Source organism: Castor canadensis, chromosome 11 (assembly GCF_047511655.1).
Source record: "Castor canadensis chromosome 11, mCasCan1.hap1v2, whole genome shotgun sequence".
NCBI classification, from domain to species: domain Eukaryota; kingdom Metazoa; phylum Chordata; class Mammalia; order Rodentia; family Castoridae; genus Castor; species Castor canadensis.
Window position 1 is genome coordinate 54,618,438 of NC_133396.1, and position 22,834 is coordinate 54,641,271.

The 22,834-nt window shown below is 44.7% G+C and overlaps 1 protein-coding gene across 2 annotated transcripts; it reads right to left on the reverse strand.

Moving 5' to 3' along the window:
- Positions 1-3,258: 3,258 nt before the first annotated feature.
- Tmem238l (transmembrane protein 238 like) lies at positions 3,259-10,567 on the reverse strand. 2 transcript variants are annotated; one of them, XM_074046838.1, is made up of 3 exons: positions 10,097-10,567; positions 6,484-6,536; positions 3,259-4,109 (listed from the first exon to the last, which is right to left on the reverse strand). In XM_074046838.1, the coding sequence occupies exon 1, from the start codon at positions 10,446-10,448 to the stop codon at positions 10,209-10,211; it is 240 nt and encodes a 79-aa protein (XP_073902939.1). In that variant the 5' UTR covers positions 10,449-10,567; the 3' UTR covers positions 3,259-4,109; positions 6,484-6,536; positions 10,097-10,208. The 2 variants fall into 2 exon arrangements, with proteins under 2 accessions (XP_073902939.1, XP_073902938.1); XM_074046837.1 differs by lacking the exon at positions 6,484-6,536.
- Between the last annotated feature and the right edge of the window lie 12,267 nt (positions 10,568-22,834).

Genomic DNA, 22,834 nt, shown 5'->3' on the forward strand with positions numbered 1-22,834 from the left:
CCTCTCTTTGTTTCAGGCTTGGATGTGTACAGAGCACTTTCTCACACAGCAAAGCTTTGACATCCCAAACTCATATTCATTCTGGAATTCTGAGCTTTTCATCCCAATGTCCCTGACAGAGAGTGGTTGGCTGTTACCCTCATTTTCTCGGCTGGCTGCCATCCCTCTTGCATGCTTACATTGGCAAGAAACTTCTAGGAGTCTTAGAATACTCATAAACAATTTCAGTTAGCTACTAGTCGGCGCCTTCTGTTTGATTTTTCTGCCTGATGATCACCAGTGTCTACCAAGAATAAATACAACCCATGTCTATGTTGGATGTCCTCAAGTGTTGAGATACAGACTCCAACATTTCATATATTATTTCCTCCTAAAAACCTGTCTAACCCTCCTTTTTCTCTGGAACAAATACAGGTCCTTTATAGATGAAAGAAGATGAGCAGTCTTGAAGATGTGTTTTGTTTTTTTTAAACTGGGCTGCACTTACCTAACTCCCTTTACCTTTAGGGTTGGCTTTTACCCAGAAGGCTCTTGGGCCATTCATGCAAATAACACCTCTGAACCTGCCTCAGCCATGGTGGGATCAGCTTGTGCTCCAGCCAGGATAAGCTCCTCTATCTTTCTCATACTTTAATTCACTGGGAAATGGATTGAATCTGAGGGGCTTTGAAGTTCTGGTTGGAAGTAGGCCACCCTTCTGCTATTATGCTCACCTTCCCTGAACTTTGTGGGTCCAATTTGTCGCCTTCACAATAAAGCATGGAAATGTGGTTATGTGCTGATTTAATTAGTGGCAGACTTAACTTTACATAGTTTAAAAAACTATGGGCAGGTCTATAGCTGGGGGTGGTAGCACATGCCTGGTATCCCAGCATCTGAGAGGCTGAGACAGAAGGATTTTGAGCTTATCCTTGTAGCCTGGGCTACACAGCAAGATCCTACCTCAAACAACCAAGACAAACCAACTCAAAATACAGGGCCTATAGGTATAGAATCATTTTGAGACTGAAGAGATGACCTAAGACTTGCAACACTATGTTTTGATTTCTTCAAAGGGGAAATGCTGTGTTCAAAGGTATTTGCCAATTCACGAGGTTGCAAAAGTCTCAGAAGTTCAAAGCTGAGTCATATTTGATACTCGTGATTGTGATGTCATCATTGCTATCTCCTCATTGGTGCGGACCACCTACAAGGTCACTCAGCCTATAAGAGGCAGAGTGGACTGAGTCCAGGTGCATAAAAAAGCTCAACTGCTCCCTATGGAACTAGCTGGAAGAGGGGCTTGGGAAGTTGGGTCTGAAAAGCAGTAGGAGGCTGCCTATGCCCAGCCCTTTGGGAAAACTTTCTACGAGAACAAGCCCAGATCAGAATTAATGGGGCCCCTCCTGCTCCCTCCTCCATCTTTGAACCCTCCTTGCCTGATGAGCTCCCATGCGCTCAGCGCTCTGGCATCTGGAGTGACGCTGAGCAGCGTGGAGTCCTGCTCATTCTCTGGCATGCAGAAAGCCAGGTCGGTGCCCAAGGTGTGAAGGTGCATGACTCACCTGCAGCACGAATATGCCTCACTTCCCCTAGCCACTGCCCTGCTTGCTTGCCTGTTCTGCCTGAGGCTCTGCAGGCCTGGGGAGAAGCCAGTTAGCTGTTTATAGAGGGAAAGAGTACTTGACTGGTAGCCTGGAGATCTGGGTTCCAAATCTGGGCCTGCTGCTTTCAGCTGCTTGAATTTGGCAGAGCTACTTTACCTGTGGGCTTGTTTTCCCATCTCTGAAATGACTGGGTTTCTGGAGATGTTTACTTTTCAATGTGTCATAGCCACCACCAGCAGCAACAGGAGGAGTTTGTTAGACAGGCAGAGGCTCAGACCCTGTCCAGACCTACTGAATCTGAATCCTCATTCAACAGGATAACAGCAATTTGCATATGATTGGAGGAGCAGTGATCCAAGATCTCTAAGACTGTTTTTGGTATTCCTGCCCTCCAATTCTCTAATCTAAGTAGTGTCTGAGCCCCATGCCGGCAGATGTGCAGTTGTGGACTGAGCCATGCTCTCCAATTTCTATGTGCACTGTATGCTTTCTCGGTTGTGGTTTTCAAAGGAGGTTCCAGGGTGGTTGATGATAAATTCCAGGAGTCCCTTCTTTCCTTTACTTCCTGGGGCTGAATCCAACGGCTAGCAAGTCATCAACTAGAATGGAATTTAATTCACCCTTATCCTGTTATCACAGATTATTCTACACTCACTCTCCAAAGCAGTGGTCAGATGCTCCATCTTTCAAGAGCATGTCCTCTGATTAGGGAGACAATTTAGGAGTCAAACCAATGCCCCATATGGAAAACCATCACATACGTGTTGAATAACCTTTATCTTACAGTCAGAGATGAAAGAGTGAGAGAAAGGAAGATGTAAATACCGTTGGAAATTTCCTGGAGTAAATGCTTTGTGTGAGGTGTGAATCAGCTCTCGGCTCTTTCAGTCTTTCTCAGATGTGAACATATGCCCTGGGCTGAGTGTCATCCTAGTATTTTAAGATTTGCATATTTTGAACAACATGGCTGCTGCTAAGAGAAAGCTAGCAATTGCATTTGACATCTGGCCAAAGAAACAAAAAACAGTTCCATTTCTAGAATTAACAAAACAAAACATCTAACTGTGTTGGTTTCATGAGAGGAGTAGTTATAAGGCCTCCTACACAGTGTCTTCCTAAAGACAGAGTGATTTTGATTATGTGCAATTTTTCCTTCTGTGTGAATTTTGAAATCCCAGAGAAGAGAAAGTGGCCTCTCATAGTGTGTGGTCAGCTCAGACACACAAGAAGTTTCCAATTGGGAGGATCAATAGGATTACAAGCCAAGATGGTAGAGGAAGACTCTGGAAAGTAGGGAAATCTTTCTTTTAATGGCTTAATTAGAATGTTCTTTTGTGATATCTTTTCAAGTTTCTGAGTCAAGCCTGATTCTGAGAAGCCAGGCCAGTGGCCAAACACAGAAATGTCAGATGACCCCATGGTGTTGGCATAACCTGCGTTTCCTCTTCATCATACCAAGCTGTGTGCATTCCCTCCTACAGGCACTGCACTCAGTGTAGAATTCCAGGATTTGTGCAAAGGCAGGGTAAACAAATGGGAACACAATGTCCTAAAATTGGGGGTTTGAGAATTGTTATGAAATCCTGCAGACTCACCCTCATGTCATGTTAAAACACAAAATCTGTTTCTTCATTTAGGTAACTACCTCATACCATAAAAGATATGAAGCAGCTTAAAGGAAACACATACACATTTATGATGTAATATAAATAAAAAGTACAAAATCAGACCAAGGGAAATATAAATTATCCCACACTCACAGGCAGGTCAAGCATGGGTGACAAAGAAGAGTACATCTATCAGATCAGCCTAGGAATATTGGCCCTCAGAGTAGTTAGGTTGCACTTGACCACATGCACTTTTGGCTAAAAAATAAGGTCTTGCCTTTAAGGTTATGAAATGAAGGACACACAATGTAGCAGAGTTCTAGCATGATTGTCAGAAAAAAAGCCTGGAGAATTTCAGTATGACAACCAGTGTGGCCTGGCTGTGCAAGTGTGTCCCTCTGAGGAGGAGAGAGTCCTCTTGTACACAGTTGTGTGTTTGCATCAACATATTGGAATATGCTACCATGTACCCACTGAACAACAGGAATTAGGTGGAGTTCTCCAGGGGCTCACAGAATCACCAGAGCCAAAAGTCAGAGAGATATAGCAGCAATGCCATGTGATGTGTGCTCACAGGAGACTTCTGTGCTTGGCTCCAATGCCAGGTTTTGGAAAGGACACTGACAAGAGGAAAAGCAGAGCATGAAACTGCTCTTTGGCATCTAAGAGCAGCAAGATTGCTGCCATAAAAGCCCTACTGGGAACTTTATGGCTTCTCAGGACCTTATAAACACCTGGGGTGGCAGCAGTGATGTCAGTAGTCTAGATGGAGCTCTGGCATTCACGCCATTCGAGGCATCCTTGTGGGTGTTTTGGAAGACTTGACATTGCAGCCTTGGGGCCTTCTCGGATACTGTTAAAGGACATGCTGCAAAGAGAAAGTCTCCTGATGTGATTCTTCTCCATCAAAGAGGACCTGGGTTGAGGAAATGAAGATAAGATGGATCAGTTGAGATTCAATTACATCATTTCAAACTTTGTGTGGTGAATCAAGAACAGTTCTTGGAGTTGGCCAGACAGAATCTTGTTGCTGCCCTTCAACAGCAACCTTTCCTTGGACCAGCCCCAAAGCCACTCTGAAACTAAGCTTCCTCCACCTGGGAAATGGGGATTCAAACCCCTTAGTCATAGAGTTGGAAGCAATGAATGAATTCATGAAAACAATTGGTCTAATTCATACCAAGAAGCTTATAACACCTTAATTCCTCTTCCCACCCTTCCTTGTAGGCAAAGCTAATGCTTGTCCCTGGGGTCTGGATTCCACCCCTGTCACCACCCTGGATGTGATCAAGGATCCATCTTCATTTGTTACTTCAACATCTTCTTTCCCTTTTTATTGGTTTCCCCTCTCCCACCCACCAGCCAGCTCAATTTTCTGTATCCCTTCCTTTAAAAAAAAACAATTTCTAGCCTGCTAGGCCCTGCCTGCTTAATTTCATCACCAAACATTTTGAAGACTGCTCTGTACCCAGTCCTTGTGCATCTCAACAGCCACTCCATCAGTGACACTAATCTGGTCTTTCTCTGCCATTTACTGATAAAGGATCATAGCTGAGACTTGTCACCTTTGCCCAGGCTTCAGCCTTCTTGACAGCTCTAAAGAATTTGACGGTCAGTCCCATACTTTTGCTATTATGTCTTTGTCCTCTTTGCCACCTTCAGAGCATTCCTCTCTAGTATTATTGGGATCTTTCATCTGAGCTCCCCAAGCTGCCTTCCTTCTCCTATTCCCCAAATACAGGCATGGCCCACACTTCTGAGGTTGGCTCCTGTGGGGAGCATCCATGACTAGGCCAGAGGTTGGCGCCCTTTTTCTGTAAAGGGCTAGTTATTTAATATTACAGGCTTTGCAGGCTGTATAGTCTCTGTTGGAATCGCTCAATCCTGCCATGATAGCATAATGCAGCCAGGGATAATATATATGTCAATGAACTAGCTGAAAGCCAATAAAGATTTACTTGCAGAAACGGGAGGTAGGTCAGATTGGTCATAACCTTAGTCTGGCAATGGAAAGAATATGAACAAAAGGCAGACACATTGGGTTTCATAGTCTGACTCCATCACTCCCTGGCTTCATGAAGTCGGTCAAATTACTTAATCTCTGTGCTGCTAATTATCCTTATCTGGGCAAAGGGGATTACGATGATAATGATGATGCTTTCCCTAAGGAAAGCATCCCTGTTTCCTTATTAATAGGGGAAAAGGGGGTAGTGTACAGTGCCTGAGAGCCTGGCTCAGTGAATCTTAATGATTTTCCCCCTCTCCTTTCTCCTTCCTTCCTCCCTCGCCTCCTTCCTCTCCCTGTTCTCTCAATCTCTTTCCCCTTAGCCTCCTCACTGTCTCTCTAGAAACTCATCCCTAGTCATGTCTCAACCTTACCTCTATCTCCACTTCTAATCTGTCTTCTGAGTTAAAAAGTATTCAGTCAATGCCTATTAGGTTGTCTTGTTCACATGCACTGTTTGCACTAAACACTCTCTGTATTCAAAAGAAAATCATCTTAACAACATGCTTTCTCCTGGCTTCCCTCATTCCAGGGATGGTGAGACTTTCTGAAGCCTTTGCTGTCTCCTGATGCAGAAGACCAGGAAAGTTCTCCTCCCTTAGGCCGCCCCAACCCTCCTCCCTTCTTCTCGTGACATCGTTTCAGTCTGAGCCCTTATTCACCACCTGAGTTTTCTGAATGTTCTTACTATATCTGAACCTCTCCTTCCTAACCCATTCTGTCTCTGATGTCATTACTCTTCCTTAAGCAGAGTGTGGGTTGCGTTATTCTCCAGACTGTAATGTCATTGAAGGCTTCTTCATCCTCAGTAAGTATCAAGAGCCTTACGTGGCGCTCAAAGTTCTACATGCTAAACACTGGAGACCCCACCTCCCAAGTCCAATGTGTCCACTCAGCTTCCCCTGGACTCTTTAATTCTTTTGTCTTGGCATCCTTTTCCTTGCTCAGATAGTCCCCTCCCTGCCTGTCAGCTTTGCCTGTCATGTTCTTATCTATTTCTCAGGAGCTAGGCCAGACATCTGAAACCACTGTGTACAGACACATGGCTCCTTGCTTCAGCACAGAGACCCTGTGCCTCTCCTAGGCTTTTAAAGCCTGTGCAAGACTGGGCTTATCTCCTGGAATGCGTTTTACTGTGTACTTTTGTGTACTTGTGTTACCTCTCCTTTTAGATTAAAATTCCCTGGAAGAGATTTGAGAAATGTTTGGCTGTCCGCACAGCCCCAGCACTGCCCAGGCCACTGGCTTGCTGATTGGGTGCAAGGGACCATTTTACTCAACTCACCTTTGAGCAGACTTGGCAGTAAACTGGTCTCCTTCATGGACAGAGAGGAGAGGCTGCCAATGTGGAGGAACAAGTTTCACTTTCAAGAACGTGAGGCTGTGAGCCTTCCATACTTTTAAGACTTTAGTTGCTAGGGAGTGTGTACACTTGTTTCTGTGAATGTGTGTTTCAGTGCGGGTAGGCAGCAGGTGTGAGGGTGGCTGTGGGTGTGGAGGATATGTGATTGGGTGTGTTTGTCGGGGGGGGGGGGCGTGCTGGTGTGTACATGTGAGTAGGAGGGGAGGGATGTGCATGTATGTGTGTAGGATATTCACATGTTTGAAAGGTGGAGGAGGCGATCTGTGTGTGTATGTGTGTGTGTGTGTGTGTGTGTGTGTGTGTGTGTGTGCAAGGGTGATAAAAGAGGCAGGCATGCATGTGGGGTACATTTGTATGTTGGGGGCCAAGGTAATATGGTCTTGGACACCCTCTTGTAAAGGCACAAGAATCCTCAACTGACTTTACCTGGGGACTATCTACAGGAAATGTCCAAGAAGTAGAATATGAAGCAAACAGTCCTGAAGAAACATCTGAGTGATAAAATCAAAGGGCAGCATGTATTGCTTGGTATACAGTTGGGCTATAAAAATGAGCCACTCACCCTGAAACTTATGGGATAGTCTTGAAGTTTAGTGCTAGTAGGCTCTCTGGTCTTCAGAGAACTCGGCAAGCTGCAGGCCGAGGCCTTTGTTCCATTGGGAAAGTGACCTCCTTACCTCTGGAGCAGGGTGGGATAGGTCCTATCAATCTCATGTTACTGAGTCTCTGAAGAGCATGTGAGGAGCTAAAGATGGTGGCATCAGGTTCTGAATTCAGGAGCCCATGTTTTTTCCTTTACCCCATTCTGAGAACTGGTAAAGTCCATTACAGCCTCCCTGTAAATCATGAATATGGCTGGGGATCATACCCAGGCCTAGGTGGCAGAATACCCAGGCTTAGGTTGCTGCTGGATTCCTGTTTCCTCACTCTGCCCCTCACCCCATCCTACCCACTTCCAGGAAGGCACCTTTAAAGAGAATAGCTCAATCAAACCTCTCATTGTAAAGGGAGGCAAAATGACTTGCTCAAGTTCATGGAGGGGATGCGGCCCCATGAGTGAACAGCCTCCAAAGTAGCAGGTCTCAGCCCACACTGACCTGTCACTCTGGGCCAGCCCTTAGACATTGAAGGGGGTGGATGGACAAAGGTAAGTGTGATAAATAAGATGGGTGATTATGAAGGCCTTCAAGACTTGGAGTTTAGGTACTGAAAAGGTGAAAATGCTATTTGCATGACTGTATTTCATAAACAGCACAATGGATCATCAGGGTTCTGATGTCCCATTGAACCCTGGCATTCTGAGGCAACATTCACTCTTCCAGTTACTGAAAAATCTCAATACTACATTGTACCTTAAGAATTAATCATAATGCTTCAAGAGTGTCTATCTTGAGGATGTTCTCGCCCTTCATACTGTGCCAACTTTCTTGTCAGGACAGTGATTTAATTCAGTCCCCCCTTGCTTTACTTGGTCATCATTTGACTACTGTTCAACACATAGTAATTCACTTAGTCTGAACACCATCCTAATGAGGTAGGGTTATTACTAATCACACCATTTCCATTTTATAGATTTAGAATTGGGGTGGACAGAGAGAAGTTACTTGCCCTAGGTCACCCAGCTAGGAAGGAACAAAATGGGAATCCTATCGGACCATCTGGAAGTTGTTCCCCTTCCCCTGTCACTCCCTGTTGTTCTCTGTGCTGTGGCCAAGTTGTCTTTTGGAAACACAGATCCAGTTATGCCAAGCCCTACTCTGTTTATACATCTTCAGTGGCTTCTTATCGTTCTCAAAGTAATGACCAACATCTTAAAGAGAGCCTTCAAGGCCTGCCAAGAGTCCCCAACTCTCCAGCCCCAGTCCTCTGCCTTTTTGTCCCCTTGCTGTTTTTAATTTCCTGCTCCTCCAAGGCCTATGCCCAAGCCATGGCCTCTTCTGAAAAGACTTTGCACTCTTCCTTTGGTGGTCAGCACGGCATCACCTCTCCAGGAAGCTTGCCATGACTCCGTCTTCCGGGTCAGTTTCCTATTGGATGTTCCTGGTCCTCACCTGACTTGGTTACTGCATTGCTACTCATGCAATTATGTGGCTCGTGCTTGTCTCTTTTACCTGACAAGTCCCGAGCAGAGTCTCGGGGGTCTTGCTCTTTGCAGCATCCCTGGTGCCTTACACAGTGCCTGACCCATTCCAAAGAAAGAGAGACAAATCTAGACCTAACCCGCTTTGAAGTTTCACCATGCATGCTTAATAACGTCACTTGATGTTTGTGAGAGGCACATTGTTTGCAAACAGCCTTTTCCTGCCTTCCCTTTTTTTGTTCCTTCTAACAAGAGCAGGAAATTGTATCCTCATTTCACAATTAAGAATACTCAGTCTCAGCAGATGATGTGTCTAAGGTCACCTAGCAAACAAGTATGGAATCTGAGAGGAGACCTTGGGTGTTCTGATGTCTCATCTCTTTACACATCACCTACAAGGTGCCCACAGAGAGCTCCACAATTCACTGTGCTTTTCTCTCAATACTGAGAAACAAATGTAATCTCCCATCAAAGATATAATTCTTATTTCCTTCTTCAAACTCAGAAGTGACCTTTGCTCCTTCATCTCTTAATCAAAAGGGAGTGCCTGGCTGGCTGTACCTGAGTACAGATCCCCACCCACCTGGGGAGTAGGGTATTATCAAATTGGGCTCTGATTTCAGACCTGTAGGGAGAGCTACCTATCTCCAATTCAGAGTTAGAAGGGCAAGACCATTTTGGGTTCCATCTCTATGTCAAAACTCTTACAATTAGCTGTTTTTTTTGGTTCCATGCAGTCAGTGGAACAGTGGCTGTGACTGTTGAATTCTCCAAAGCCATGGTTTCTTGACTTCTGGATCTCAGAGGCTGGCCTGAGCTTATATGTTGGCCGCATCTGTGTGTGCATATGTGTGTGTGGAGTGTGTGGTAAGGCAAGGGCACTGCTGACAGAGGAGGCAGGTGAGCTAAGTGAATATGGAAAGAGATCCTGATCCCCCTCCTATGTGTCCCATCTGGTCAGGTACAGGAGTGAGAAGGAGGAAAGGAGTGGGAAGAGCCGTTCTGGATGGTTCTGCTCTGCTTGCTCCCACGCAGCCCATTTCATACCCTTCAGGCATGTAAGGGAATTAGCAGCAACTGCGGAACTTTCCAGCTTCAAGTTGTGCTAAAGTCTCCCTCCAACCCACACCCACAGGGTTTTCCCAGGCAGAAAATCAAAAAGGGCTCTTTCCTCTCAAGTTCCAAGCTGAAGGGGTATCTCCTCTTCTGCGTGGCAGACAGGATCATTTGTGGCATATCGGAGGAGGGAAGGAGTCACAGAGGGCCTCTTTTCAGCCTCTGTGAGGAAAATAGTCCCCAGAGGAGAAAACCCCTGCTCCACCTTCTCCTGGCTGGTTTACCTGAGCACTGACCTGAGCCCAGACTGATAGAATTCCCAGTTGGAGAGCAATCATCTGGCTGCTTTGCCTGTCTGAGCTTCCCTGGCCATCCTGCCAGGTAGGTGTGTGCACTCACCTGGTCACAGCTGGGTACTCTGGGTGGGAGCTACAGCATGCTGCTGCTTGACGACCCGAGGTTCATAGCTGCATATGCCCCCTGCATTCCTCTTCCTCTGTTCATGGTTAAACTACAAGTCCAGCTTCTCAAGAGGTACCTGGATGTTGAAGGTATACCAGGCAATCCAGAACAGCAGGCTAAGAGCCAGGATCAAGGCTCCAGTGTAGACCAAGAAGTCCCAGTAGTTGAGTGTCGCAAAGATTCCCACTAGCAAAAGGACCAGGCCCACAGTGTCGCTGAGGAGGGCAACAATGAGAAAGAACACACAGCGTCCAGGATGGCATCCTGCACATGGCCTGCCCAAGAGCATTGCCCAGGAGCAGCTGGAGGAGCCCAGCCACACTCCCAGGGGTGATTTGCATGGGAGGTGGCAGTCTCTCCCGCTGCTGCCTTCTCTCCCTCTGGGTGTGAGCAAATGAGTGAGCTGGCGTGTCTTGGAGTCACAAGGAAGTACGTGTGGGTCCACATTTATGAGTGTGACAGCCAGTTGGGCAGGATATTTCTTAACTGTTTCATGGTTCAGGAATGATCCGGACCAAAACAGTCTGACATCACTATTAATTGGCCTGGTCATTGCTGGAACCAACCAAGCTATGCAGCAGAGGAGTCAGGGTGCCCTTGGATGGATTTGCAATGCGAGAAGTCTACAGCCCTGGAAGAGGGGCTATCCCATGCCTTGTTCTCTGATGTGGGAGCCAGAGAGCCCAAGGGTCCTGTTCTGAGACATCTAATATGGTCAAGTGGAGTTTTCTTCCTCTTACCCCTCTTTCCTCCTCTTCCTGGTAGGAAAAGGAGGTTTTAGGTAAAGGACACGGACAAGACTTTGTTGACACAATCCATTTTGAAAGGATGTTGTAAGAATTGGTCAACATTAGCAGAAGGGGTGATTGTCTTGTGGATTCTCTGCTCTGATGACTGAAGGATGTGAGCATCCTATGATGGTGGACAGAGAGGATAAAAGCAGATGGGAAAGGCTGAGTGGACAGAGAGAGTCCAACAAAGAGAGAGGGACTCTGGCCTCTATCTGCACTGGACTCGGTGTGGACCAAGCGCAACTCCCAGGAAAAAGTCAGGAGATGTTTTTCAACCTGACCAGCTTTATGCTTGTTTTTTCTCTGGTGATGGCCTGCACCTTTTTTTTTTTTCATTTTTCTTTTATTATTCATATGTGCATACAAGGCTTGGTTCATTTCTCCCCCCTGCCCCCACCCCCTCCCTTACCACCCACTCCGCCCCCTCCCTCCCCCCACCCAATACCCAGCAGAAACTATTTTGCCCTTATTTCTAATTTTGTTGTAGAGAGAGTATAAGCAATAATAGGAAGGAACAAGGGTTTTTGCTGGTTGAGATAAGGATAGCTATACAGGGCATTGACTCACATTGATTTCCTGTGCGTGGGTGTTACCTTCTAGGTTAATTCTTCTTGAACTAACCTTTTCTCTAGTTCCTGGTCCCCTTTTTCTATTGGCCTCAGTTGCTTTTAAGGTATCTGCTTTAGTTTCTCTGTGTTAAGGGCAACAAATGCTAGCTAATTTTTTAGGTGTCTTACCTATCCTCACCCCTTCCTTGTGTGCTCTCGCTTTTATCATGTGCTCATAGTCCAATCCCCTTGTTGTGTTTGCCCTTGATCTAATGTCCACATATGAGGGAGAACATACGATTTTTGGTCTTTTGGGCCAGGCTAACCTCACTCAGGATGATGTTCTCCAATTCCATCCACTTACCAGCGAATGATAACATTTCGTTCTTCTTCATGGCTGCATAAAATTCCATTGTGTATAGATACCACATTTTCTTAATCCATTCGTCAGTGCTGGTGGCCTGCACCTTATGTTTTTCCAGATAACACACTCATCCCTGAGGTGTTATGGATAAAATGGGTACATGTTATCACTCCACTCATAGGCTGTATGGCGTGAACATGACAAAAATGCTGTGACAGCTCTTGGATCCCTTGGCAGAGCAATACAGATGGATATCCCTCTGTCCCTGCTTTCAGAGTGAGGCCTTGAATAGGGTGCTAAACATCTGTGGGCCTCAGAAGGAAGTCATGTCCACTTTCTCTTTCACCGTCCCTAAAAGGTGAGAAATGATAGGTGGTTCAAATTTAGTTTCCTAATTGTAAAATAAGGTCTGATGAGAAAGAAACTTACAGAAAAAGCATTGGGGGAGGATGAGAAGGAGGATGACATAAGCTGGAGTTTTAAGGATCTGAAACATCATCAGATTCGACCCATTTCAAAGTAAAGAAGTAGCCTAAGCCAGAGCCCCACTCAGTTATCTGTATCTTTTCCCAACACATTCCCAGTAGGGCCTGGGCACCTGTGTGAGAATCCACACTCCTATTGCCAAGGAAACCATGGCTCTTCCAAACTGTGGTCCCAGCACTGGTCAGGAGATTCTTGGAAAGAACAGTTGATGAGCATCAATAGATTCTCTCCAGGGCCAGACTGATGTGTCCTAGCTTAGCTGCAGGCAGGATCCCAGGTACCTTTCAGAGGGGTGTGTGTGTGTGTGTGTGTGTGTGTGTGTGTGTGGTTTTAGGGTGAGTGACAATTTTGGTGCTAAAATGTCTGCATGCTGGAAAATCGTTGGTCTCGGTCAACGAGGATGGTTGTCAGCATCCTCCCATCTGATGTGCTGGTGCGGTGCTGGGTCAAAAGGAAGCTTGTAACTGGAAAGCTCCATTCTCCCCTCCTCTTCTCCCTCCTGCTTTCCCCACTCCAGGACACCTCACTCAACACAGATGCTGAGCATTCCTGGGAAGTGGGGCTTCCTCAGCTTCTGAATTTCCTCAACAGTTTAACTACTACAGTGTCCTTCAGCATCTGTTGGGCCTCCACAGTGTCCTTCAGCATCAGTGGGGATTGGTCATAACCCTCACAGTACCCAAACCCATGGAGCCTTGAGTCCCTTTTTTTGTGGTGCTGGAATTGAAGTCAGGACTTTGTGAATGCTAGGCAAGTTCTCTATCATTGAGCAACATCTCCAGGCCCAAAGTCCCTTTTATTAAATGGCCTAGTATTTGCATATAACATGTGCACATCCTACTGTCATTTATTTCTCACAGAATGTGGCCATCTTGCATATCAATAACTGGCCCTCACCAGACTGGTCAGACTGTGAGCAGACCCCCACCCTGCCCCAGGAAGCTTTTTTGCTCCTATTTTCTGAAGTGTCCTCTCTGGTGCGTTGAGGCAGTCTAGGTTCTTGCACAGCTGGGAGAGACAGACTGGGACATTTGATGTAAAGCCAGGTGAGGGAGACTCAAATCTGGGAGAGGAGCAGACTGAAAAGAAGAGGTAGGAATCAAGAGGAAGTACGGGAAAATGACTTGAAGTGTGGGGAACAGAAAATGCTTGAGATTAGAGTTTGGCATGGACCAGGGACAACTCATCAGCAGGAAACATTCACCTGACCCTTTTTATAAAAGAATCCCTATTTCACAGAGTTGTTGTCAAAATCACATGAGATTTTGACACATAGAATCTTAGAATCTACACATAGTGAACATAGGCAATCATCACTATTTTCACTGTCACTGGTATTCTTTCTGCCTTGATGCTTCTGTAGGGAAAACTCCAGGTTGGAAGGTCTTTCACCAGCACTACCTCTCCTTTACCCAACTTTGGCTTCATTTAGTCTCTACTCCCCATCCCCAGGCTCCTTGTCCTACCCCACTAAGCCCACTAGGACATGTATGGCCCTCTCTCCATTCTTGGACAGGTACAAATCTTTCATTTTCTAGACATCTTCTTATCCTTCAGATCCCTTTCCACTATCAAAGTGTTCTTTGCCTTTATTATTCTCAAGTCCTTCAACATTTCCTGCTCTTGGAATCCAGACCATGTCGGATCTCAATTGTATAAGGGCCACAGCTGCAGTCTGCTTCCCTTACTTACCATATAAAACTAGTCAATCCAATGCTACCTTATTTTTTTTTCATTAAGTGGATTAAAACGTCAAGTAATTATTGTCACTGTCAGTGAAAAACTGGTGTAACATATAATAAAGGATATTTAGGAATATACTAATGTACTAAAAAGAAAATAATTTAATGAGATTAGACTGGAGCCCTAAAACTTTTTTAATAGACCAGACAATAATTGGCTTTGTGGATGCTACTATGGGCACTATTCCAATCATTCAACTTTGCCATTGTAACTACAGATGATATGTAAGTGAATTGGTATGTCTGTGTTCAATAAAACTTTATTAACAAAAGCAAGCAGTGGGTAAAATTTATTGACTCTTGAAGTAGACACTACTGCTTACTTAAGTTGCTGAACCTGAGGCTGGTTCTTTCAAGTAAAGGCCCAAGATTTGCAGGGTTTTTTTTTTTTTGTGGTACTGGGGTTTGAACTCAAGGCCTGCACCTTGAGCCACTCTACCAGCCCTTTCTTGTGATGGGTTTTTTCAAGACAGGGTCTTGTGAACTATTTGCCCAGCCTGGCTTCGATCCATGATTCTCCTGATCACTGCCTCCTAAATAACTAGGATTATAGGTGTGAGCCACTGGTGTCCAGCAAGATTTGCAAATTTAAAGGGCAGATACACACAACAGCACCATTCAGAGATTGTCTTAGAAGTCATATGAAAAATAGAATGAAAACTGAAATTGCTATGCCTTTTAATGTGAGCCTGTGCATAACCTGAAATAATTTTTCACACATCTCCAAAGGTCCAGTGCCAGAATTCACAAAATGTCCACTGTGATCAATGATCTCCAATAGATGCTCATTTTCTCCTCTTTCCCAGGCTGAGACTAAAGCTCAGTATTTTCAGAAATATATTCACTCAGTGTTAGGATTCAGCAATCTTCAGAGCTCTTCCTTCTTCCTCTGTCAGGCTACTAAGGGGGTTTAAGTGAATTCTCCAAAGCGTGCTGCCTGGGCCTCTAGAATCCATGTCAGTGCCTTCCTGCTGCTCACCAAACTCTTTAGCCCAGCTCCCTGGTCTTCCCCTCTTCTTCCCCACTGGGTTGATCTAAAGCTTCATAAGTCTTATCTAGATCTCAGAGGCTTCTCTCTTACCTCCCCCTTGCTCATCACCATCATTTCTAGCAAGTTGATGGCCCTGCCCCTTCTTTAGCTAAGACTATGTCCATGCATTTAAGCTGGTTTTTACTACGCAATAGGCATCCACTACATTCAGCATCTCCTTGTCCCCCTCAAAAGCCCTGTTCCTGTTCAGAGCTGAGAGCAGTGAAGAGGTTTGCCTAGAGTCCCCCAGCAGGCTGGTATCAGAGCTGCAATCAGAGCCTGGTCCCGTTGGCTCATGTGCATCAAATATAAACACCACTCCTCCCCCTGTTCTCTGTATCCCCTTGTCAACTTTTTCCCCAACACCCTTGGAGATTCAGGTTACTTTCTTATTCTCATTTAATTAAAAAATTTAATTAAAATTATTTTGATTGTGGAAAACATAAAATGTAGCATCGGAACTATCTTTAAGCGAATGGGTTAGTGGCCTTTAGTATATTCACACTACTCTGCAACCATTACCACTATCCATTTCCAGATTTTTTTCATCTTTCCAAACTGAAACTCTGTACTTATTAAATACTAACTTCCTGTTCTCCTCTCCCCAGTCCCTGGCAACCACCATTCTACTTTCTGTCTCCGTGCATCTGACCACTCTAGATAATGCATATCAATGAGTTCATATAATATTTGTCCTTTTGTGACTGGCTTATTTCACTTAGATAGTGTCCTGAAGATTCATCCGTGTTGTAGTGTGTGTCAGAATTTCCTCCCTTTGCAAGGATGAATAATATTCCATTGTATGTCTACCACATCTTGCTTATCCATTCATCCACAGATGTGCATGTGGATTGCTTCCATCTTTTGGTTATTGTGAATAACACTGCTGTAAGCATGGATATTTACATATCTCTTAGATATTTCAGTTTTGGAAGGTACACAACCGAAACAACCAGAAGTAGAATTGTTGGATCATATAGTATTTCTATGCTTGATTTTTTGCAGAATGCCATTATGTTTTCCATAGTGGCTGCATCATTTAACATTCCTGCTAGCAGTATAGGAGAGTTCCAGTCTCTTCACATCCTTATCAAACTTGTCTTCTGGTGTTTTTGTCTTTTTAAAATAATTGTTATCAGAATATCTATCCTAAGATGAAAAGTGGATTCCTACTTAATTTGATTGCTACTTTTACAGAAACACCTGTTACATTTATTGGAGTAATTTGTTTGGTTCTCTGCTGCTCTCCCTTAGACCAACTTCTTTTTCAGTTAGGGAGCAGCTCTGCCTCCTCCTTGGTAACCCAGCCTAGTGTTTATAGAGTAGATTTGTTTTATAACTCCTGGGACACTCCTAGTTTATTGGAAAGGCTGAAGGTGGCTCCCTATAGTCCCTCCAAATCTATTCAACTCCACTCATAATCCCTCTGCTTCTTCCCTCTCTTCCTTTCCCCCATTTTGGAGGATGTGATTCCTCACTATTCCCTCCAAAGCAAAATGCTTCCACACAGTATCTTGAGGAATTGAGCACATCTGTTGTCTACTGTACTTCTAGGTTTTCCCCCATGCACATTAGTTTTGTGGACCGTACCTGCTGACACTTAACTCTGAATTCGCTGCTGGACACATAAAAAGAGGTGTAGCGATACAAATCCTGATACCCCTCACCACTAAGCTATCTGCTGGGTTTGGGGCTAGAACCCCTTGGTTGTCTCAGGGGCACTCAGGTACAAAGCCTGCCAGCAAAGTTCTGGAGTTGAGCCACCACACAGGGTGTGCATGACATCCTTCCTCTCCCAACCAGGCCCAGGGCCAAGTTCCTGCAGAGGCTCTGCTTAGGAGCTCCACCCACAGCTTCAGGCCAAGCTTCAGGCCTCTCTACCCTTGGGCTCCTCCTGGGACAAGGGCTTCACTCTCTTGAGCTGTTGAGACATCTTTAGGTTCATGGCCAGGTATACATACTCCTCCATTGATAGTGGTGTTACATCCCAGAAAACCAACCATAAATTGAAGATAATATAAATCAAAAACATTTAATATACCTAACCTACTAAACATCATAGCTTAGCCTAGTCTACCTTAAACATGCTCAGAACACTAACATCCATATGTGGTTGGGCAAAATCATCCAACCAAAGCCCATTGTATAATAAAGTATTAAATATATCATGTAATTTATTGAATTCCTGTATCCAAAAATATGCTGGTTACATAATACCCTGTAGTATGGGTTGTTTCCCCTTGTTATTGCAGAGCTAACTGGGAGCTGCTGCTCCCTGAGAATGTTACATGGACAGAGAGGATCCTACAACCTATCACTAGCCTAGGAAAAGATAAGAACTCAAATTCCAAGTCTGGTTTCTATTGTATGTGTATCACTTTATCACCATCATAAAGCTGAATCACTGTAAGTTGGAGACTGGCAGTATAAGTGAGCAAGAGAAATGAATACCTGTTTCCAGGAAGCTTGAAGTAGAGGGAGAGGGAGTGGGAAAGCAGACATTAAACCAATCATTTAAATTGCTCTGTATGTATGACAGAGATCAGTGACTGGAAGTAAAGGTCCCTGGGTGCTGTGAGAATGTGAAAAAGCACCCAGACTGAGCTACAGCATCCAGGGTTAGAGCTGAGGTGCAAAGGATGGACACATGGGACTAGGTGGAGGGAATGCCATTCCAGGCTGAGGTAGGCCTGTGTATCAAAGCTGAGTGGTGACAGGGCGAGGGTGGAGGGAGGGAGGTCTGCTGGTGGAGGAGGAAGGAGGCAAAGAGCCTTGCTAGCATCTTTCTTTTGGGAGCACTGAGATGCTGTTGAAGAGTTTTAAGCAAAGGGATGGGATCCATATTTTTGAAGGAAGTTCCTGGCTGCTGGATGGAGCTCAAAGAAGGCCAAGAATGGGAGTATGGAAGCAGTAGGCATGTCACAGTAGGCTAGGTTAGAGGAGGGGTTGATGATAGTGGGGATGGAAAGAGGCCCACTAATTTGAGATTCTACTAGGGGGTGAAATCAATAGAATACAGAAACAAATTCAATATGAGAACAAGGAAAAGGGAAGGGGTTATTGTTGACTATCAGCTTTCTGGTTTGCATAGCTGGATACCAACAGTGCCTCTTAGCCTCCTACCTTGAGATCTATCCTCTTAACAAATTTTTAGGTGCACAAAACGCTATTGTTAACTATGGGTACCATGTTGTACAGCAGACCTATAGAATGTATTTATCTTATGTAAATGTAAATTTATAATATTTTGACTTATAAAATTTATTTAAAAGCTATTATATATCATAAGAAATTTAAAAAAATAACTCAGCTATATGAACCAAAGAAAGTAGGAGGAACAACTTGAATGACAGGGATTACCTAACAAGGCACAGAAGCCCAACAAAACCCATTTCAGGTCAGGGTTGGAATGGAAGCCACATCACAGATGGAAGGGTGCTGAAGCAGAAGACAGATGATTTGTTGGTTGAATTTCTGTTACTGTACATATACTTGAGATGATCATCTTATTAAGAAAAAAGCTTTATTTTTGCTCACTGTTTTGATGCACAGATGACACATGCAGAAATTTCAGGTGCTCAGCGCTCTCGAGCATCCTCTGAGAATGAAAACACAGGCGAACTCCAGCAGCAGAGGTTGGAAAGATTTTATTTGTAGAGAAGAGAAAAGAAAGAAAGACTGCATAGTGGGGAATGCAGGGGGACCCAGAACCTGGTGGTCCTGTGGGTAAGGTTGGAGATTGGGTTTTTATAGCCTTTTTGCGTTGCCTGAGAACAGAGATGCCTCTCGGGTGTAGACAGAGGTTTCCTGGGAAGGAGAGATGTCTCCTTGACCACTTATCACCTTTTGGGACCTTCTGCAGTCCGTCCTTCAGTTTTGGAGACTTTAGCCCATGTTTGCTTGGCTTTGTTGCCTTTGGGTCTGTGGTGAGGCAGACATCATGGTGGAGAGTGCATGGTAGAACAAGCTGCTCATATGGTGTCTGAGAAGCAAAGAAAGGAAGAGAAAGGAACTGGAGTCCCAATATCCCATTCAAGATTATGTTTCCAGTGACTAAACTTCTTACCACTAGGCTCCACCTCTGAAAGATTCCACCACTCTTAAAAATTCTACCACTCCTAAAACACTGGACTGAGGACTAAGCCTTTGACACATGGGACTTTGGAGGGACGTTTAATATCCAATATCTCCAGCTCACAGGTATCCCCCTCTTCCCTTGTTTTCCCCTTCCCTTTGCTGGAGTGTTCTTCCCCAGACCTTCACTTGGCTACCTCCTGCTCTTTATCTCAGCCTTGATACAAATGTCCACTGACCAGACAGGACTCCTGTGACCACATTATCAAGTAGCATTTCTGCCTTCTCTATCCCCTCAGCCTGTTTCTTGCTCTGTAGCTTTTGACACCATCTTATTCAATGGAAGATGTTCTTATCTATGGCCTGTCTCCTCTTACCAGGGAGAAAGCTCTACAATGGAGAAATTTTTGTCTATTTTGCTCATGTCCGTCTCCTCAGTGTCCAGAGTAGCATTCAGGAGGTGCCTAATAGCTCCTTGTTGAGTGCATGCATGGAAGAATGTTGCCTTGAATAGACTATGGGAAAAGGCTTTGCAAGCTGTTCCATGTCCTCCCATGTCGGGCATCATTCCTTGGCTGTCTCCTTCTTACTCCCAATTAGGCTGGCACACCTGATTTTCCAGTGTCTGTCTAGCCATACCCTCCCTATACTCACCCCAGGCTATCTCTTCTCACACACACTGGCTTACCCAGGAGGTAGAACACTTCCTTTCATCCTTCTGTTGAACCTGAAAGCACTTGCTCTGGCCTTGACCATGGCTAACCCTTCAGCTGCTCTGGCCTTGACCGTGGCTCACACTTGATGCCAATCCTTAGTTTGGTTGCCTAGCCCAGTCAGAGAAAGCAGTCACACCCTCTTCCCAGTGGTCCAGGCAAGGGCTGCATGCACCTTCAATGGAACCCTTCTTCCATCTTCCTCATGAAGGGGCACCCGTGGAGGGCTTGGCTACTGTTCCAAGAATTATTCACTTGGGCTTCTTACCTGGATTTTGTGAGGTTCTTACATGGATTCTGAACAAAATTCTAAGTGAAAATGTACATATACAAATCAGTCTGTGTCTTAAGAAGGTCCCTAATAATTACAATAATATTATATGTATGAAACCACCGAGTTGCCAAAATGTTGCAGATATCTATGTCCCACCTGGAAGAATCTATTTACAGCTTTACATGTCTAAGCCTGAAGGAATTTAGAAAGGGCATGGCAGGAGAGGCGGACTCATAAACTGAGTGGGGGAGCTCATACTTCAAAACAGGACAATATGGAGCCATGAAAGAATTTTGTGAAAAAAAGAGGCTCACTAAGATTTTGTATTAGGAGCTGGGTATGGTGGCTCATACCTGTAATCCTAGGTACTCAGGAGGCAGAGATCTGGAGGATCATGGTTTGAGGTCAGTCCTAGAAAAAAGTTCATGAAACCCCATCTCAACCATTAAAAAACTGGTTGTGTGCCTGTCATCCCAGCTACATGGACAGCATAAATAGGACTGTGGTTCAGGCCCATGTGGGCATAAATGCAAGAACCTATTTGAAAAATAAGGAAAGCAAAAAGGGCTGGAGGCATGGCTCAAGCATCAGAGTGCCTGCATAGCAAGTGCAAAGCCCTGAGTTTAAACCCCAAGAATGTCCCCCCATAAAAAAAGGAAAATATTTTGTATTTGGAAAAAAGATAGACTTGATGCAACAGCATGGATTATAAGAGGGGAAACAGAGGGTGGAGACAACTTGGGGACTGTTAAAGTTATCAAAAGACAGATTGCATGACTCTAATGAAGCAGTGACTATGGCAGGAGAGCAGTGTGTTAGTGGAACAATGCTAGTTGCTGTAATAAGTAAACACCAACATCTTAGTAGCTCAATAAAGTCAAAATTTATTTCTAGTTCATTGGCCAGTCCAGTGCAGTGTCCCTGGTCTTCATGGGGCTTCCTTACCCCACTGACTCAGGCTCCAGGCTCCTTGCACGCAGCGGCTTTGCATAGACCTAGAAGGTCACGGAGAAGGACATGCCCACTCCCTAAAAGGCCTGGCCAGCAGAGTCACATACCATTTCTGCTCTGCATTGATTTAGTGAGAACCTGTTACCTGGTCACACCCGAATCTGGTGGGGAGGCTACTTTGCTCCTCACTAGAAGGGGAAAAATGCATCTGTCTCAGTCCTAAGAGGAATGGCAATCTTTGAGAGATAGCAAACAGACAGAAATTGTGGACTTGGAGATTGGAGTGACAGTGAGGCCGAGGAGGAGGGCAGAGTCAGGCATGACAGAATGAGACCCTTGGTAGGTGTCTGCTCTTACTAGCCTGACTGCACAGCACACAGTGGTGTCACCCTATCCCCAATTTCTCCATTTTTTTACTAAACTGAATGCAGTTGTGAAGATGGAGGTGGGGGATTGTGAGAAGTAAATTGTTTAAGGTCAAGGGGCCAGGAAAGCCCAGATGGGAGGTAAAGGTTGACTTTTGGTGAGGTTAGGTTGCCTTAATTTTGACAACTGAAGAAAGTGAAGCCCACCTACATGTCTTCAGCTCTGAGAACAGGTTGAGTGGACTAATAGCTTTATAGGAAGCTGAGGCCCTGTGTGAACCCCCCCATGATGTCCAGTCTGGGAAAGGCCCTGCTGCCTCAGAGAGAGGAGGGCCAGAAGGCTGCAGCCATCACAGTCATGGTGCTTTGACAGTTATCTTTCCTTTTGCCTTTTCTAAGAGATTTGGAGAATGGTTGAGATACCCCACAAACAAGTTTAAAATTACATTCATTGGAACTTACTTTTTGAGCATCTTTGCACTTAGTACATTTGTCCCTTGATGTCTTTAGGTTATTGGTTCTAGGACACCTCTCCTGCTACCAAAATTCCCAGAAGCTGAAGTCCTTATATGCAATGTGTAGTATTTGCATAGAACCCATGCATACCCTTCCAGTATATCTTAAATCATCTCTAGATTACTTATACTTCCAAATGCAATGTAAATGCTAGGTAAGTAATTGTTATGTTGCATTGTTTAGAGAACAATAACAAGAAAAAAGTTTGCACATGTTCAGTAGAGACACATTTTTTTCCTGAATATTTTCAATCCTCTTTTGGTTTGATCCATGGATGCAGAACCTATGGGCACTGTAGGCCAACTGTATTTCAGTTCTTGACCTAATCAGATACTATTTGGAGCTCAGAAGAAGAAAATAACTCTTTGCCTTTGACTGAAAGTTATACATCCAAAATAATGGTGACTTAAGTAAGATAAAGTTTTATTTTTATATTCTGTAGGAAAAGCCTGGGGTTAAGCCATCAAGTAGTTCCCAAGATGTCATCAAGATAAAAAACATTTTCTAACTTTCTGCTGTGCTATCCTTCACAATGGCTTCCATTCTCCAGGTCAGTTAGACCAGTGAGACCCTGCAGCTGAGCTCCAACCATCCATCATACCTGCGTTCAAAGAAGGGACAAGAGCTTCCGGCAGAGGAAGAGCTTTTCTGATCTCCATCTAATGGTTTACATGTATATCATTGGTCCACTCTTGTCATTATGGAGGCTGGGGGACAGCTGCCGGTAAGATTATATTTAACTACCTCTAATAAAACAAGAGTTTTTATGCCAAAAACAATGGAGAAGAGGATACCAGATAGGCCAGGAGGAGTCTCTGACA